Genomic DNA, 20,428 nt, shown 5'->3' with positions numbered 1-20,428 from the left:
TCATACTTACTGTAGAAATATTCCTATATCATAGAACCACATCACAATTACTTTCAGTCTCATAACATTTCGTACGAACACTTGGCGTTTGAATTTGCCTTCGGTTTGCATGTATTTTTCTTCTTTCGGATTCAAAGTACGAATACACGCGCGAATCTGAAAAACGAAGGAAAGGACATTTTAGAAAGAAAAAAAAATCCTCAAGCTCTAGCTACCTTTTGATTATTGTTTGTAATAATAATAAAAAAAATAATAATTAAATATAATATTTATATTAATCATGTGTACTAATAGATGAATGCTCGTTTTTTGTTTCAGGTTCAAGAATTGGCCGATAGAAGATTATGTCACGATTTGCTACAAAGTCTTAATCCAATACATACACCTACGTATGCAGAATCAATCGAGTTTAATTTTTTCCACACCATCCGTTCAATAACGACTTGATTAAGGACGCTAAAGTCAGAGTAAGTTATATGTGAGTAGCTAGTGCAAGTGAGCATGTTTATGTTTGTATTTGGAGATGGTACATTGATATGAATTACTTATGAAATTTTCTAATTTTTGAGACCACGACAAACTATTGTAAGACTGAAAAATCATTAAATATAATATTTATATAAATTCTGTGTACTAATAGTTGAATGCTCTTTTTTTTGTTTCAGGTTCAAGAATTGGCCGATAGAAGAATATGTCAGGATTTGCTACAAAGTCTTAATCCAATACATACACCTACGTATGCAGAATCAATCGAGTTTAATTTTTTCCACACCATCCGTTCAATAACTTGATTAAGGACGCTAAAGTCAGAGTAAGTTAAATGTGAGTAGCTAGTGCAAGTGAGCATGTTTATGTTTGTATTTGGAGATGGTACATTCATATGAATTACTTATGAAATTTTCTAATTTTTGAGACCACGACAAACTATTGTAAGACTGAAAAATCATATAGTAAATGCTCTGGATTAAATCTAGTTTTTAGAGTGTAAGGTCTGTGAATGAAAATCTGTGATTTAGGAAGATTTTTCTCTCCATGTAATTAATACTCGTATATCTAAAAAGAGCAAGTTAATTACAGAAATTCATAATCTAGTCATCTTGACTTTTTGATTCCATTTTGTTAGAAATACATGGAATTTTTTTTTTTTTTATTGAAAAAAGTCGACGAAGAAAAAATAAAACAGAAAATATTTTCCCAATCAGAAGTCTGAAAACTCTTGTAATTTTCTCTTCTATCCCTCCCTATCTGAGGACATTGTGCCTATTTTATTATTATTATTATTATTATTATTATTACCGGGTTCCACACGACATCCATCTCAAGTAGGATCTGCGGATTGTTGCCCTTGGCTCTTCCTGTCAGCTTCTTATCCTTAAGAGCATACCATCGCCTCTCCCCATTCCGTATCCTGAGCAGAGGTATGGCTAACTTCCCCAGGAACTCTACCTTGTGGTCTTTATCCTCGTCGTATACCGTCACTTCTAACACGGAGTTTATGTCTTTCACGTTACTGGAATATGAAAATAGTTATCGTTATGTTGAGTAGATAGTTTTTGGAACTAAAATTAGCGTCCGTTAATTCAATTCTTGAATGTTATTTGACGAAAACTCGTTTCTGCGCATGTGCAGAGCGCGCAGAAACGAGTACTTGTTAAATAACGATGAAGGGTTTAAAACACGACTCTAATTTTGGTTGCAAAAACTCCATTATAGCTTTCATCACACGAAGAAAAAACAAAGAGGTTTTGTAGGGGGAACTGTAACAATGGAGGTCTTATCGTCCCGAAATCGAAGAAAACTTGATAGGAGAAAGCCAGCCTTTCCGAGAACAAAACTTATCTGTTCGGTTCACTTCGGTTCCGAGAACGAACCCTATGTGTTTAGGATAAAGTTGTTCCTGGCAGGAATCGAACCCGTGACCTCCGAAACTCTCCAACTAGGCTGTCTGTCAGGTTGATACTCACAACCAACATAACTAGGCTGTCTGTCAGGTTGATACTCACAACCAACATAACTAGGCTGGATTATTCGCAAATTAAAGAAGGAAAATACAAAATAAATAAAAAAATAATGATATATGATAAGATTGATAAGAAAAAGGTAAACAAAGCTGGATAATCGATATTTGACTTTATAATCGATTTTTTTTTCTCCTTCAGGCCGTGGGATTTTTATTTGAAAAAAATTCCCTCTGATATTGGTAGTAGGGTCTGTTCACACTAATGTTGTGTCGTTGGTCGATTTTTCGAAATTTAGCTTCACTATTTTCGTTGGTCAGATTTTGCAGTCCACAGCTGCTTGACCTCCTTGGAGAGTTAGGTGATTTGACTTTTTTATCCTCTTTTATCTTTCAAATCTCTGGTTTTCCCTGTAGGCTCGTCTTTTACCTTGCAAGTCTGGGTTCCGTTGAATCCTTATCTATAGTTGTTTCCACGAAAAAATAATTATAACTATGAAAAATTTCAATTTTAATATTGGAAATGCAAATTCACTATTTGTTATTGTTTACGTTTTTGACCGAACTCCTCATTGGATACTCCTTCGATCCCATAATAATTTATTCATCATGTCGAAAGACGAAGAAATTATTCTCGGGACATCTTTTGATATTTCCGATGAAGGGATGGATGGATGAATGAATGAAGAAGTGGGAAAATGGGTGAGTATGCTCGTACACTTTTGTACATGATTGTGGTCAGATTCAAAGGTTCTTATTTTAGGAAGGACGGACATGATAGCAGGGTCGTATTTATAGAATATGAGGAGGAGGAGAAGAAGAAGAAGAGGAAGGAGAAAAATAAAGAGGCAGAGAAGCAGATGAGGAGGAGGAGAAATTTAATAGACGGAGAAGAAGAGATGGGAAAGTCAGAAGAATGATGGAAGAAGTACGACAAGGAAAGAGAGGAGGAGAATGAGTAGAAAAGGGAATGAAGAAGAGAGTAGGAACGAAAGCAGATCATAGGGAAAGATCCCTGAGGGCCTGAGGCAAAAACAGGAGGAATATTTGAGCTGGGGGTCAAACACCCTGCCGTAAAAAAAAAAAATGAAATAAAATAAATAAATTAAAAAAAAACCCCTTCCTAAATAGGTCAGACAAGTAGCATTTTTTTATGACTGGTTTCTTAAACACACCATAATCATCATTCAAAATGAAATTTCATTTTTAGATAGAAATAACAAAAGAGGAAGGAAGGAAGAAAGAAAGGGAAAGAGAGGGAGAGAGAAAGAGAGAGAGAGGGGGGAGAAGGTAACGAAGGTGGTACCTTACATGTGTTGCTTATACACTCGAAGGCTTTCTTGGAAAAAGGGCTTCACCCTGCGTAGCCCCTTTTTGTAGTATAAAACCTGTAGGTACCCACTCTCTCTGCACCTCTCCTCTCCCATACACTTTTCCCCAAATTCCCAATATAATATATAAGCTCGGACCAACAGTCTCCAGTAAACCGTAAATTGAACATCTATCATCTCCGGGGCTCTGATAGACTTAACCACTTCCAGGTAAGAGTTTATCCTCATCTCTAGTTTTCCATCCCAATTTCGTAGAGAAGAGAACGAACCTCCCCACACAATATCTTACATCCAATACGTTGAGAGAATTCAGACTCTTGCTCAGAAGCGCAGAGGTGGCTCCAAATGAGGATGATAGCGATGTAGGTGTAGATCCACCAGAGGTCGCCACTGTCACTCCTTGTGCGCTGGCAACGTTGCATGATGACAACACTGTAGTACCGGGTGGTGTAGACGCTAATAGACCGGCTGTAGGTTCGTTACTCTCCATACTGTAGACCCTGGATTTATCTTTCAATGCAACGCTTGGCGGCATTTTACCTCTTTTTGGCGGTTTTCGCTGGAATTTACCAATATCTCGGGAACGGTATAAGCTAAAGACTTGAAATTTGGTATGTAGTTCACAAATGTGACAAGGATGCGAAATGAAACTTGGTTGAGATAGGTGCTGCGGTTGGCGGTATTTTGACCGCTTTTTGGCGGGTACGACGTCGGTGTAGATCCCCCAGAGGTCGCCACCGTCACTCCTTGTGAACTGGCAACGTTGCATGATGGCAACACTGTAGTACCGGGTGGTGTAGACGCTAATAGACCGGCTGTAGGTTCGTTACTCTCCATACTGTAGACCCTGGGTTTATCTTTCTTGGATGAAAGATAGTGGGGGAATCTTGTCTAAGATCTTTTTGAACTGACTGTAGCAGTGGAGTGCAAAGTTTACCCCGATTCCCCTTACATTGAAGTTTCGACCGCTTTTTGCGGTTTTCAGCTATACTGACTAAACGGTTAAATATATTGTAATTGTAACAACAGAACACCCAAATCAGCACCATTCAATAGGATAAGGAAAGTCGTGTGATGTTCACACCAGATTTTTCTTACATTGAAACTTTGATATTTTCCGGTCTATTATTCACGACTTTTTAGGAAATTTAAAAATAAGTAAACGTCAGAAGTTTTCACCCTAAGAAAACTTCCTTACAGGAAGAGGAAGTTAGAGGAACAATGCAATCTTCAAACATAAAAAGATTAGGTGAAACTTTTTAAAAGCTTTTTGTTTGGGGGAAAAATAAAGACCGTTTTTATTTCCCGTTTACTTACTTCCTATGAATAAGTACTTTTTTTATCGCACAAATCTATCAAAGTAAAAGTTAAGATAATGGTTCTTCACATTCAATATTCAATTGAATAGATTTTTTTAAGTAAAAGGTGGTTGTCTTCCAACAGCTTGTTTGTATGTAAGAACAAAGATATGAACTCTACTGACTTTTTAGCAATAACAGAGAAGTTAAGAAACGTCGAGCTTGGTATGTATTTGGATGGTACGTGTTCTTGTGGATCTGTAAAAGATGTTCATCTCCAGAATCTCCACACGTTTACTCAACAATTCTTTAACAACAATTCTTTAAATATTCAATTATTTAGGTAACTCTCGGATTTTTTATTTCACTAATACAAGGAGAGAAATAATCAGCACTTTCTAACGTCTAAGGACACCTTATTCCTGACATGTCTTCAATTTAGTCACCACATCTTTAATTAGCACCCAGAAACAGGTCGCCAAGATCACAAGTAACTCTAATAACTGTTTAATTGTAATAAATTAATTACAAAACAACTCTCTCTAGTAAGGAGAGTGTTTCAACTCGTAATGAGTGTTATACTGATAGAACTAGATTAGTAGAGAGATTCTATGCAACGAGATGGTGGAAACTAGTGTAAACACAGCTGTTAGATTATATGGGACGCATTGTATGATATCAGACTGTATATTATACCCTGAAGAAATGTCTAAATATTCAATTATTTAGGTAACTCTCGGATTTTTTATTTCACTAATACAAAGGGAGAAATAATCAGCACTTTCTAACGTCTAAGGACACCTTTTTCCTGACATGTCTTCAATTTAGTCACCACATCTTTAATTAGCACCCAGAAACAAGGCTCAAAACAGGTCGCCAAGATCACAAATAAATCTAATAACTGTTTAATTGTAATAAATTAATCATAAAACAATTATCTCTAGAAACGAGAGTGTTTCACCTCGTAATGAGTGTTATACTGATAGAACTAGATTAGTAGAGAGATTCTATCCAACGAGATGGTGGAAGCTAGTGTAAACACAGCTGTTAGATTATATGGGACGCATTGTATGATATCAGACTGTATATTATACCCTGAATTTGCAATACACTGATAATGTCGCCTGTGTCAGTGCAGAACCCAACATAGGTGGAGTATCTTCTGTCTGACCCCGATCCTGTATAGGAGTTGAAATCAGACCCAAGTCTGACCGATAGTAGATAAAGCCCGGCCATTCACTATCAGGTAAACCTGACAGGTCGCCTGAGAGCCTTATTATTATTGCTGCCATACACTATTAGGTAAACCTGACAGGCGCACCTGTACAGGTCGGCCTAATAGTGAAATCAGACCATTTGCTCAGCTATAGTCCGCAGGATATTTCCAAGTATGAGGAATCTTATGAATGAATCAACATCCATTGAGGGGAAAAAGAATGAGTGAAATGAATGTCTGACTCATGATGTGTTTCATAAGATTCTTGCGATTCATAAGTACGTAACTACATAACAGAACTGTAGTAGTCTAATGTCTTAAAATGAAGTTGCGTATCTCAGATACAGCTCAAGCATTGTTTCTTAACTTTAAAAACATTCAATACCCTACTTGTCAGGTCTACTAGATATAGTGAATGGTCATGGGCCAGAAACAATTTGTTTCTCCACAACTCCTGAACGGTTTGTCCAATTCTAATAAAATTTGGACCTTTTTCTTCTGACCACAATCTTGGTGTTCTCATCCTTTTTTACTCCTTTACTACCCAGAACCGTGCCTCTGTATCGCATAACAATAATAATTATATGTATTGTGTATTCAGTTGTTGTGTTGGGGAGCTCAGATTTTCCCTGACGCCAATAGCAAAATAGTTCCATCACCATCACCTTTATCATATGTATATCGTGATGAGAAAATTATTCTTTGTCTAAATCTATCATGTGATCAATTTACTATAGGGTTCACCAAAGTGCGCTAACATATCTTGAACGAAGTACCTAATTGAAAATCGGCCGGTGATGCCACAGTCATACCCAGTATTCTAACCCCTTTACAGTCTAACTTTAACAGTACTCATGTGATTCATGGAACTTCTCCGCAATCCTCCGGATACGAAACTCTTTGGAAACAAAAGAAGGAGCTTAAAAGAATAGTCAATAAGAACGAAAAGAATATATAAAATCACTATTCAAGAATACCTTACATAATAAGAAGAAGTTATGGTCCCTAAAAGTACAGAAGTACTTACAGGGATGGTGAAGAATAGGGGATCCTTTCCCTGTATCCACAGTTAAATCATAACACCCTGTATCCACAGTTAAATCATAACACCCTGTATCCACAGTTAAATCATACCACCCTGTATCCACAGTTAAATCATACCACCCTGTATCCACAGTTAAATCATATCACCCTGTATCCACAGTTAAATCATATCACCCTGTATCCACAGTTAAATCATATTCGTTTTCCATACAGTCTGTTCATAAAGTCTTTGGCCTATAAGAAACTAGAAGTAAATATAGGCTTGTATACAAAATTTCAGGTTTCTAAATTCATCCGTTCAAAAATTAAGGTGGGGGGACTTTATGAACACACTACACTGTATACAGCACTTTTCTACATACAGACATACACTCATTATAATCATACAGACATACCGGTATGTCATTCGCTTTGTCTATTTGTTCTGCTAAGCCCAGTTTAATTTATCAGGTAGATAATATTCATTTTATAATGAACATGATTTTCTTTCTTTCATGTTTTCTTTTAGCGTCTCCAAGAATAATGAAACAGGATAGTGAGATATTTTGAAACAAGAACAGCACTGCGGAAGTGTGGGTATCTGGGGTGACTTTTAATTTTAATGGAGAATAAACAATGTCTCTTTTTATTACTTACCTAAATTAAAAAAAAAAAAACTTCTTGCGAAGACATTTTTTTAATATTAATAATTAAAAAAGTTTTCATATACAGCTGCTGCTGCTGCTACGCAAATTCCATTATCAGTTTTTTTTTTTTTTTTTTTTTTTTTTTTTTTTACTTACAGCGTGTTTCAAAAAAGTGGACAAACATAAAAACGTACGAGTAGTAGGTACCCACCCACACCTTTTATAAATTATTTTAGGGAAAGGTTAACAGAAATTCGGTTGAACATCATGAGAAATTATTTCTTAATAGGTTTGATGTCTGCTCCCCCTTTTCGTTTACTTAAGGAGGGGGGACGTAAAATTTCCGGTTAAATTTTCTGTACATACTGTTTTCTAAAATCCCCTGTCCAGCCTAGTTAGCTTAGTTGGTAGTGCGTCTGCCTTGTAAGCGCTAGGCCGCGGGGTCGATTCCCGCCCGGGGTGGATTTTATCCTGATGGGATAATGTTCGTTCTCGGAACGGCTGGCTTTCTCCTATCCTGTCTTCCTTCTCAACATATGTATGTACATACCTAAAGGTGTGTCCAAACATAGTCGACCAGCCATCGATTGACGAGGTGAATCTATGTTGTCGAGGCAGTGTGGACGGTTCAGTCGACGGTGGCCTATCGACTATGTGAGGACACACGTTAATCAATTCCTTTGCTTGATTTAGACGGTCCTATCTTTTTATTTTTGTCATGGAGATTTAATGCGAAAGAACGGCTCTTTGTCTAGTCAAAGCAGAAGTTTAGTCAACTTTAACAGAAGGTAAGGAGTTACGGCAGAGATTTTCAAGGTCGATTGCATTTTTTTCCTTCTCAATCCCTTCTTCCGGATTTTGAAGGGTCCCAAGATTTAAAACCTCTTTCCTTGGACACTATGTACCTTACCTAAACTTAACATAAGGATCACTAAGTCCATCCTCATCCATAGGGAGCAGATTCTTGCCATGGATAAGCACTATGGTCACTACAGAGCTCCAGATTTGATTCTTCAGTCTTTTGGTAAGCTCGAGAGTTTTGTTGTTCCTTTGGAAATACTGAAACCAAACCAAATCAGAGAGAGGCCTTAGAAAATAGAATCGGTATTTATCTATTTATCCTATTTTGGACCCGAAAACATACGAATACGTATTGAAAACAATAAAACCGCGGCGTATGGCGGTTTTATCTCTTCCGGCAGACGACCGGCTTTTTGTCGATTCTTGCGGTTTCTTTTGTGCTCATTGAGTCGAACATTGAGTAGTGACCGGTAAGTGTCTGTAGGTCTATGGTACTCTGCGCGGACGTCAGAAGTATCGAAAGCAAACTGTCCAATATCTTGCGTCGCCACTACGTAAACTTTAGTTTTAAATAGTACAAATACGTAAAATTTAGTTTTAAATAGTATAGAACCTTAGTTCCCTCTGTCAAACCTCTTAAAAAAAATAATAATAAATAAAATCCCCTGTTGTAACTATAACTAGCTATAATCTACTCTGATGTGGCCGGAAAAGGAAACGGGCTATTTTTCTCCGTATAATCAGTACTCGGTACTTTGGTACTTTTGTCATTAAAACCAATGATATACACTCGCTACTTTGGTATCTACTTTTGCCATTAAACAAATAATGATACACAAATTACACACTCAGTCCACAATAGTAGCTATAAAATCTAATAATAGGTGGTAGGGTATCAACTCCCCATCCGTGGCACAAGCTTCGGCTTTTACGGATGGGTATACCATTTGTTAACTATTTTTTTTGATGAGAGAGTTGTGTTCTGTATAGAACCTGTAGGTACCCACTCTCTCTCCACCTCTCCTCTCCCATACACTTTTCCCCAAATTTCCAATATATAAGCTCGGACCAACAGTCTCCAGTAAACCATAAATTGAACAACATCTAGCCAGCCTAGTTAGCTTAGTTGGTAGTGTGTCTGCCTTGTAAGCGCTAGGCCGCGGGTTCGATTCCCGCCCGGGGCGGATTTTAATGTAGTTGGGCTTGGAGCTAACCAGTTCTAGATAACTAGGAATGACGTCATTGGAATGATTTTATTTTAAAGTCGTTGCATCGATAGGGGGGAAATACTTTGTTATGGAGAAATTACAAGATGGAAAATGAGAAGAGTTTTGATAATGACAAGGATTAGAAATGATTACTATGAACTGAAGGTAAAACCCCTTGGACTCCCACAGAAACAATATCTGGGCTTCTTCTATCTTACCCCAAACACGGCACTTTACTCTTTACTACACTTTCACTTACCTTCTGCACTCTATCACTATATCTGGGCTTCTTCTATCTTACCCCAAACACGGCACTTTACTCTTTACTACACTTTCACTTACCTTCTGCACTCTATCACTCTTCTCTCGCAGCGTACTCCCCCATCTCTCCAATATATTATCACTCCCATGTAATGCCTCATATTCAGAACATAGACTCCGTGTCAGCGTGCTGTCATGCGTCAGTGCGAACTTGCGACGTCGGATGTACAACTCATCGTCTGAGTCATCCGACATCTTCACCGGTGAATCCGTTGAATCAGGTGACGGAATGACACGAGTGGTGCCGAACACTTGACGGAGTACACCTCGGTGAATCGGAGTTTCGAGGTAAAGGATCGCGTTGTGACTCTAATGACGGAATTCCACGATTGTTGCCGAAAGCTTGACGAAGTGTTTTCCGAGGTCAAATTTCAAGTTGTGACTCTATTAACGGAATTCCGCGATTGTTCCCGAATGGTTGACGAAGTATTGTTTGGTGATTTCGAGTTGTGAGAACACTCTAGGGGTAGACTTGGATTTTAGCAAGACTACCCCTGAAGGGATGCTGAACAATACCAGGCTAAATATTGTAACACTGTTGGGTTTTTATTGCTTGAATCATAGTATGTCTTATTTTGAATTATTAGAAGTGCAATCATGATTATTAATCAGTTAATAGTCTAAGCCAGTATTTAATTAACACATGTGTTCATATTGACCATGAAATAAAATATACAGAATGTCTCGACAGTTAATTGACAACTGATGAAACGCCTGTCTTGTGTACATTAGTTGCACACTGTTTATTTAACTAGATTATTATTATTTATAGTTTGGCTGAGGGACTATAAACAGGGAGTAGACTAATCCAAATTTCCTCACGCTATATCAATAGCGAAGGTTGAGTGCGAAGGGCATCCCAAAGGCGAAGAAAAAGAAGAAGAAGCAGATTATTATTAATAATAATTTCTACAGAATTATTTTGTTTTATTTTTATTAAAATGTCAAATATTTATTCTACAATAAATTACTATAGGTTGGTTTTGCGATTGACCAAATTTGGTAGGTATCTTACACATTATGTACGTTATTATTGAATCAATACACTACGAGTTGATTTTAAAGTTTAAAGACACTTGTTACACTTCGGAGCAGTGCAAAGTTGAACTTTAAAAAAAAGACACTCTTTTTTTAGTATAAAAAATCACTCACTAAAAATAAAAATAAATACCTAAAAATCCTCGAAAAATTATTTTATTATTTTCCAAGTAGGTATTAAGTTCTCTATTTTGCTCACGCGTCGCGAACGTATAACTTTTATTGCAAAGCGTATAGGTATAAAATAAACTCTATACCTAAACCTCAGTAGAACGTGTTTCCGACACCCGCACCTCGTCATGACTTTATTACTTGATTACGTATTGTTATTAATTTCCCGGATACTTATTAGATTCTCAATTCTGCAATTAGATTCTCACATCACATTGTTATGTTATTCCAATACGTAAATCTCTATTATTTTTCTCTCGCAAGTTTTCCGCAAGTTTTCTCTCACTCCCGGTACGAACAAAATGTACGCATGCGATTCTGTGACTTGACTAGCGATAACGAAATTTTCTGCTTTTCCAAGTTTTCCACCATCCCTTCTTCTCCTCCTCCTCCTCCTCCTCTTCTTCTTCTATTTTTATGAGCACCATTTGATTTTACATTGCCTTTCTTTCTCCACTGTGGTTATAATATAATAATATAGTGCTTATTTATACTGCTCGAATAGGACTGAAAAGTCCATTTACTCCAGCAGTAGGCTACTACTATTATTGTAATCAAATTCTCAAATTATATTGAGGATAAAATTCCATACCTCGGCTGGGATTGAACCCCCGTGTAATCAGTACTCAGTATCTCGGTACTTTGGTACTTTTGTCGTTAAAAACCAATGATATACACTCGCTACTTTGATATCTACTTTTGCCATTAAACAAATGATACACAAATTACACTCTCAGTCCACAATAGTAGCTATAAAATCTAATAATAGGTGGTAGGGTATCATAATGTTGTTGGGCTTGAAGCTAACTAGTTCTAGATAACTAGGAATGACGTCATTGGAATGATTTTATTTTAAAGTCATTGCATCGATAGGGGGGAAATACTTTGTATGGGGAAATTACAAGATGGAAAATGAAAAGAGTTTTGATGACAGGGATTAGAAATAATTACTATGAACTGAAGGTAAAACCCCTTGGACTCCCACAGAAACACCTGCCTCGGTGGTGTAGTGGTCAAGGCGCTCGCCTGGTAAACAGGAGGGCGTGGGTTCAATCCCAGCCGAGGTATGGAATACTAGGAAGTTGGAGGAACAATGCAATCTTCAAACATAAAAAGATTAGGTGAAACTTTTAAAAGCTTTTTGTTTGGGGGAAAAATAAAGACCGTTTTTATTTCCCGTTTACCTACTTCCTATGAATAAGTACTTTTTTATCGCACAAATCTATCAAAGTAAAAGTCAAGATAATGGTTCTTCACATTCAATATTCAATTGAATAGATTTTTAAAAGTAAAATTTTTTAAAAGTGAAGTGGTTGTCTTCCAACAGCTTGTTTGTATGTAAGAACAAAGATATGAACTCTACTGACTTTTTAGCAATAACAGAGAAGTTAAGAAACTAGCGTGCTGTCATGCGTCAGTGCGAACTTGCGGCGTCGGATGTACAACTCATCGTCCGAGTCATCCGACATCTTCACCGGTGAATCCGTTGCGATGCGTTGAGGTGACAAAATGACACGAGTGGTGCCGAGTGCTTGACGAAGTGCTCTCGGCGAATCGGAGTTTCGAGGTAAAGGATCGCGCTGTGACTCGAATGACGGAATTCCACGATTGTTGCTGAAAGCTTGACGAAGTGTTTTCCGAGGTCAAATTTCAAGTTGTGACTCTATTAACGGAATTCCGCGATTGTTCCCGAATGGTTGACGAAGTAGTGTTTGGTGATTCCGAGTTGTGAGAACACTCTTAGGGGTAGACTTGGATTTTAGCAAGACTACCCCTAAAGGGATGCTGAATAATACCAGGCTAAATATTATAACACTGTTGGGTTTTTATTGCTTGAATCATAACATGTCTTATTTTGAATTATTAGAAGTGCAATCATGATTATTAATCAGTTAATAGTCTAAGCCAGTATTTAATTAACACATGTGTTCATATTGACCATGAAATATACAGAATGTCTCGACAGTTAATTGACAACTGATGAAACGCCTGTCTTGTGTACATTAGTTGCACACTGTTTATTTAACTAGATTATTATTATTATTTATAGTCTGGCTGAGGGACTATATCAGCATCTAGCTAGGGGACTATAAACAGGGAGTAGACTAGTCCAAATTTCCTCACGCTATATCAATAGCTAAGGTTGAGTGCGAAGGGCATCCCACTCGGAAAATTTTGTTTTAGCCAAAAACAGTTGGCCTCAAAGCGATCACTCTAAAGCTGATAGAGGCCGACGACAAACGCCGACCCCATCTGAACATGGGAAAAGGCGAAGAAGAAGAAGATTATTATTAATAATAATTTCTACGAATTATTTTGTTTTATTAAAATGTCAAATATTTACTCTACAATAAATTATTATAGGTTGTTTTTGCGATTGACCAAATTTGGTAGGTATCTTACACATTATGTGTATGTTATTATTGAATCAATACACTACGGAGTCAACTTTAAAGTTTAAAGACACTAAACTTGTTACACTTCGGAGCAGTGCAAAGTTGAACTTTAAAAAAAGACACTCTTTTTTTTAGTATAAAAAATCACTCACTAAAAATAAAAATAAATAAAAATCCTCGAAAAATTATTTTATTATTTTCCAAGTAGGTATTAAGTTCTCTATTTTGCTCACGCGTCGCGAACGTATAACTTTTATTGCAAAGCGTATAGGTAAACTCTATAAACCTCAGTAGAACTAGAACGTGTTTCCGACACCCGCACCTCGTCATGACTTTATTACTTGATTACGTATTGTTATTAATTTCCCGGATACTTATTAGATTCATTGCTTTGCACCTGGCCAGCTCCTCAGCTAACTGAAACAATCACGAAACAGCATCATGTGATTATTTTAGAAATTGAAAATCTGGTGTGAACATACACAGGACTTTCGGTATCCTATTGAATTATGCCGAAACCGCCAAAAAGCGGTCATGGACCAATGGCTGAAACTTTGGATTTAGGCTCTGGGGATCTTGAAACTTGTTCTGGCACTAAAAACTGACGATTGAAAATTTTCGCGAATACCTACATTACATACTTTCCTTAAAGAGAATATAAGGAAATTAAAAATGAAGTCCTGTAGACGTGTAGACTGTATGAAAGAATGGGGGATTGAGGTGAAACTCTTTCATCCGCCCACACCCCACTATGTGATGTGTGCCTCTACAGTCCACCCTTACTTGTACTTGGAAAAAGTACACAAAGTAACTTATTTTACGAGACGGTATGTAAAAAGGGGATCTCAAAACATGCAAATATGCCATTCTAAATTTCCTAAAATGAAGTCTACAAGAAATTACCGGAAACCAAACCGGAAGACAAAGGAAACCAAACCCAAAATTAAACTGGAAAGCTTTTAAAATATTCTCTATGTGTAATGCTAAATCCAACCTCGAACAATTTGAAATTTAGGGTTTCGGGTTGCAGAGTGTTGGGTAAACCCATTGACAAGACGCCTATTTGAAGAGGTCTGTTTCGTGTTCATTACTTATTGATTAGTCGGTATGTCGCCATAAGATTGCAACAGGTATGCGGCCTATTTCGAGATAAATATTGTGCTTGAACTCTTCAATTGTTCTTAGAATATCATTTGAGGAAACCTAACGGGGTTATTAACATTCGCCGCGAAATAGGCAGCATACCTGTTGCAATGTTGGAAAAGTAGAGCGAAATCTCAGAAATCGCCTCCAGAGTGTATCGTCAATGGCGGTCGTCATTTGAATGGTGGACTCTCATGCACGTTATTATCGATAGTACATACACACGCAAAGGACTCTAGCTAGTGCCTAAATTTAACTGGTTTTAAATATTATACAGAACTCTAGCTGCTTTTACATAATATATATGTACAGAGGGTAAGCTAAATGTTTAACTGATGCCTAAGCTAGAAAGAACGGCCATAGTGCGGACGATACTTTACGGTCAAAATCACCCTGTATATTTCTTGTATTTTTCTATTTCTCCATTCCCTTGAGCAGGGATTGTATTGTTATTTTATTATCGAATCCATTTATCGTATCGTTCCTAGCATCACACTCCCTTAGCATTACCTTTAGCATGTTCCTATTTCTACTAATGTAGATACGTACGTATTGTACACGACACCATTAATATGAAATGTTGCCATTCCTACAGTGTGTAGTTTGAACAGTGAACAGCATTGAAACCACAAGTTATACCTGTTTTTGGGTAGTGGCTTTTTTATGAAATTTGATGAAATGCCGCACAAAGTTTTCGTTGCAACTTCCAGCATCCGTCTCAGTAGGTCAATTTCTAAGTCAGTAAGATCTGCACGTACGCTCCTGTATGCATTGTTTACAAAAGATATGAAATTGCAGTAATAAACTGAAGGCGAAAATAATATAATGCCCACCACTCACTCTCAGGCCTCTCAGACTCTCTTTGAGACCTGGGTCTGTCAGAGTGGATTTGGTATTTTCTAATCCAGCCCGGGACATAACTTACCGATAACTCCTCCTGACAGTCTGGTAACGTTAGGTGACTCGCTCGGACCGGTTTACTCGGTGAGTCCTGATCTGGTGATCTTATTGAGTTCACCAAACTGTAGTTGCCTGAAATCCAACAGCAGAAAAACCTATTAAAAACAGCAGAAAACCTGAAAAACATTCCATAACCATATTGTTGTCATGCACAAATATTACTATATTTGAAGTGCAAAATTGGAATTCCGCTCTCAGGATTGCACGCCAGATGACCAACCCCAATAACAAAAAGCTGAATTTCAAGAATTTTTATCAGCCCCAAAACCGAAAATGAACATTCTCCGAAGTTCGCACATCATGGGCTCGCAAGAAAATTCAACAGAATGCTGTTTTTGTTCAGAATAGAATGCGAAATACTTCTGGGAATAGGACTCACTGGTACCTGATAGTTCCTGTGAAATTAAAACCTGTAAACAACTCCTCGTTTGTTTCATGTTTATCGTTTTATCAGCTAAGCTTTTGATGCAATGGGATGTTTTATGACTCAAGTTCCCTTCTTTTTACCAGTCGTAAAATTGCAAGTTCTTCACTTCCTCTCAGTTGTTACGAGTTACTAATTTCGTATTCACGTCAGTTTCCAATTTTTCATCCTGATAATAAAGTATTGAAGTTAGAGAGAGGCAGGGATTTCTCAAGGCTCCCAATTATCTCCTATTTTATTCCCAGTAAACTCTTGGGAAAACTTTTCTTATTTTTTACGTTTCTTTCTTATTATTATGATTAGTTTTATTTCTTTCTTATAAACTTTTTAGTATATTTCCTTGGAATGTAAACTTTTAGAGTTGACCTCATTTTGAAGTGTTTGCTTAACACAAACCACTAGAGTGTCTTCTTCAGCTTTGAGGTCGAACCTCATGGTTGCATTGACTGAATAATGATGGATACCCGTTACTCGAACAGCATCTGTGACGAGGATTTCAAGGATTTCTTTGGAGTGTTTTCGATAGAGGGAAACAAGAAGAAGAAGAAGAAGAGGAGGAGGAACCAGCACGAAATATGAAGCAGGTAAAATGTGACCAAAAATAATCAGAAAAGAAGAACCCCCAAAGGAATGGTACTTAATCTTACGAGATACATTAAAAAAATCATCTTTTTTCAATAAGTCTTTAAACAATTAAAAACGCACACAATAATAACTCATTCAAAAAGATAAAAAGAGGAATAAAAAGGAAAGGTCCAAACCAGTATTCTGTTTCCATGGAATCCACTTGATCTTAAAATTGGACATCACTTTATTAAAAGACCAGCTAAAATTAGAGAAGTGTGTAGGTAGATAAGAAAAGACCCCATTGACATCTAAATACCTGCCCCAGAGACACAGTAATGCAGTATAACCAAGCTCCTCAAATTAGTCCATCAGATAACTTGATAAGTCCTAGTGTTACCCACATTTGTCGTCCACACAGTAATGCAGTATAACCAAGCTCCTCAAATTAGTCCATCAGATAACTTGATAAGTTACCCACATTTGTCGTCACAAGACACATACCAGTTACCATCCTATCACACGGAATTCGGGGCAATATTTTCATAGCTGATTCTCATGTTAAACAACAACCTTTGTTTAAACCGGAAGTTTGGTCCCGGGCATTGACCATTTAACCCCACCTGTATTTATAAAGAAGAGGTAGAGAATAAGCAACTAGCAATCACAAATAAGCAATGTATAATAATAGCAGCAGCAATACCTACTTGCAGTTCTACCACCAGTTACCACCCTATCACACGGTATTCGAGGCTAAACCCGAAGTTTGGTCCCGGGCATTGACCGCTTAACCCCCACCTGTATTTATAAAGAAGAGGTAGAGAATAAGCAACTAGCAATCACAAGTAAGCAATGTAATAATAATAGCAGCAGCAATACCTACTTGCAGTTCTACAACAAGACCTGATGTTGTTTCTGGCATCACCTTGCACTGTACCGGCTCGAATGGGTCTTCTATAGGGAGAGTGAACGTTTCATCCCAGGACGGGTTTAAATCCCGGTACACGGTTTTAGATTTGTACAGGAGTCGTCCGCTGATTTTGAACTTGACGTATGGGTCACTTGTACCTGGAAATACGTTGGAATTACTTATTTTCATTTATGTTAAAAGATTCATGAATCCTTGAATAAGGTTGAATATCAATAGACTAGTGGACTAGTCACAGTAGTGGTTCTGTGAACTCTAGGGAAATATCGTCAAAATCGATACCAACCATTCAGAAGACATGGCGAAACAATTTCTTCCAGCGTTGTTAGATTGGAGCGTAGCGTGTATACCTTGTAAGCGCTAGATCCCGCGCTCGATTTCCGTCCGGTATGAACTTTACCATAAACAGAAAAGGTTCGTTCTAGAATCAGTTGACAAAAGGTCCGTTCTAGAAACAGTTGACAAAAGGTTCGTTCTAGAAACAGTTGAGAAAAGGTTCGTTCTAGAAACAGTTGACAAAAGGTTCGTTCTAGAAACAGTTGAGAAAAGGTTCGCTCTAGAAACAGTTGAGAAAAGGTTCGTTCTAGAAACAGTTGAGAAAAGGTTCGCTCTAGAAACAGTTTAGAAAAGGTTCGCTCTAGAAACAGTTGAGAAAAGGTTCGCTCTAGAAACAGTTGAGAAAAGGTTCGCTCTAGAAACAGTTGAGAAAAGGAAGGATGCGACACGAAACTTTTGGTTAAGACCGGTGCAACGCTTGGCGGCATTTTACCTCTTTTTGGCGGTTTTCGCTGGAATTTAACAATATCTTCAGAACGGTATGAGCTAGAGACATGAAATTTGGTACATAGTTCACAAATGTGACAAGGATGCGAAATGAAACTTGGTTTCTACCGTTTTTTGGCTGTTTTCAGTTATATCGACTAAACGGTTAGAGGTATTGTAAAAGTTAGGGTAAAAGAACACTCAAATAAGCATCATTCAATAGGATAAGGAAAGTCGTTTGAAATTTGGTACATAGTTCACAAATGTGACAAGGATGCGAAATGAAACTTGGTTGAGATAGGTGCTGCGGTTGGCGGTATCTTGACCGCTTTTTGGCGGTTTTCTACCGTTTTTTGGCTGTTTTCAGGTATATCGACTAAACGGTTAGAAGTATTGTAAAAGTTAGGGTAAAGAACACTCAAATAAGCATCATTCAATAGGATAAGGAAAGTCGTGTGATGTCGTGTGATGTTCACACCAGATTTTTACTATTTTTAAATAAGTAGTTAATTTAAGCATAGTAAAATTCTATATCTATCATTCTATTCTATTCTATTCTATTCTATTCTATTCTATTCTATTCTATTCTATTCTATTCAAGAGGTAAACATTAATTAATTCTATTCTATTTGAGCTTGAATACTTGTAGTTACTGCAATGAAAAAGATGAATGAGAATGGAAAATAATTAAAAAATTTAATGAGGCAATTTGTGTGCCAACGTTAAAGTGTATCATTAAAAAATCTTTTTTCAATAAGTCTTTAAACGATTAAAAACGCACACAATAATAACTCATTCAAAAAGATAAAAAGAGGAATAAAAAGGACAGGTCCAAACCAGTATTCTATTTCCATGGAATCCACTTGATCTTAAAATTGGACATCACTTTATTAAAAGACCAGCTAAAAATAGAGAAGTGTGTAGGTAGATAAGAAAAGACCCCAATGACATCTAAATACCTGCCCGAGAGACACAGTAATGCAGTATAACCAAGCTCCTCAAATTAGTCCATCAGATAACTTGATAAGTCCTAGTGTTACCCACATTTGTCGTCACAAGACACATACCAGTTACCACCCTATCACACGGAATTCGAGGCTAAACCCGAAGTTTGGTCCCGGGCATTGACCATTTAACCCCCACCTGTATTTATAAAGAAGAGGTAGAGAATAAGCAACTAGCAATCACAAGTAAGCAATGTAATAATAATAGCAGCAGCAATACCTACTTGCAGTTCTACAACAAGACCTGATGTTGTTTCTGGCATCACCTTGCACTGTACCGGACACCACCGAGGTAGGTAGCGCCTTGACCACTACACCACCGAGGTAGGTAGCGCCTTGACCACTACACCACCGAGGTAGGTAGCGCCTTGACCACTACACCACCGAGGTAGGTAGCGCCTTGACCACTACACCACCGAGGTAGGTAGCGCCTTGACCACTACACCACCGAGGTAGGTAGCGCCTTGACCACTACACCACCGAGGTAGGTAGCGCCTTGACCACTACACCACCGAGGTAGGTAGCGCCTTGACCACTACACCACCGAGGTAGGTAGCGCCTTGACCACTACACCACCGAGGTAGGTATTCCATACCTCGGCTGGGATTGAACCCACGCCCTCCTGTTTACCAGGCGAGCGCCTTGACCACTACACCACCGAGGCAGGTTATCTTTAAACTTCATCTATTTGTACTGAATTTCTCTACAACTACCTACATTTGCCTGTCTTTTCCTTCACACATCTCTCTCTCTCTCTCTCCTCCCTCCCATAGTGTTATCTATTGCCTCGGCATTGTATTTCTCGACATTATAGCCTACATACTCTGCAGTATATACGTATATGTATTTCATTGGAGAGAGAGAGAGAGGAAAAAAAAAACTTGGATTCAAAGAAGAAGAAGAAGAAGAAGAAGAAGAAGAAGAAGAAAAAAAGATGAATGGAAATTTAAGAATAGAAAAACGTTCATGTTGAAGACCAAGAAGAAGAAAAAGAAAGAGAAGAAGAAGAAGAAGAAGAAGACGAAGAAGAAGAAGAAGAAGAAGAAGAAGAAGAAAATCCTTTGAAGTTCTACAGCGTGACTCATTTCATCTTACCTGGTCTCTATCTTCCTGAGATCTAGGATACAGGGTGGCAGAGAGATAAATGTCACCCAGGTTCTCTTCCGGTTTATTGGGATCTTCCAACGTTAGGATCAGATCTGTACATCTGAAACAAAATGGTGGACGTTGTGAGGA

The 20,428-nt window shown here is 37.7% G+C and overlaps 1 protein-coding gene and 1 long non-coding RNA gene across 2 annotated transcripts in view; both read right to left on the bottom strand.

Moving 5' to 3' along the window:
* The window catches only part of LOC103524872 (multiple C2 and transmembrane domain-containing protein-like), a 36,747-nt gene that overhangs the window by 1,058 nt on the left and 15,261 nt on the right, over positions 1 to 20,428 (bottom strand). The window contains exons 8-11 of the mRNA XM_026820124.1: positions 8,382 to 8,531; positions 3,558 to 3,847; positions 1,297 to 1,510; positions 11 to 156 (exon numbers count right to left, since the gene is read on the bottom strand). Of these exons, the coding sequence (XP_026675925.1) occupies positions 11 to 156; positions 1,297 to 1,510; positions 3,558 to 3,847; positions 8,382 to 8,531 (800 nt within the window). The remainder of the gene's footprint in view (positions 1 to 10; positions 157 to 1,296; positions 1,511 to 3,557; positions 3,848 to 8,381; positions 8,532 to 20,428) is intronic.
* On the bottom strand, positions 4,407 to 5,156 carry LOC113465556. The gene is made up of 2 exons (XR_003390226.1): positions 4,990 to 5,156; positions 4,407 to 4,516 (listed from the first exon to the last, which is right to left on the bottom strand). It is a non-coding gene; the product is annotated as an uncharacterized LOC113465556 (long non-coding RNA).

Source organism: Diaphorina citri, unplaced genomic scaffold (assembly GCF_000475195.1).
Source record: "Diaphorina citri unplaced genomic scaffold, Diaci psyllid genome assembly version 1.1 scaffold123, whole genome shotgun sequence".
NCBI lineage: Eukaryota > Metazoa > Arthropoda > Insecta > Hemiptera > Psyllidae > Diaphorina > Diaphorina citri.
Note: the sequence above shows the minus strand (reverse complement) of the source record. Positions and strands in the feature narration are given on the sequence as shown.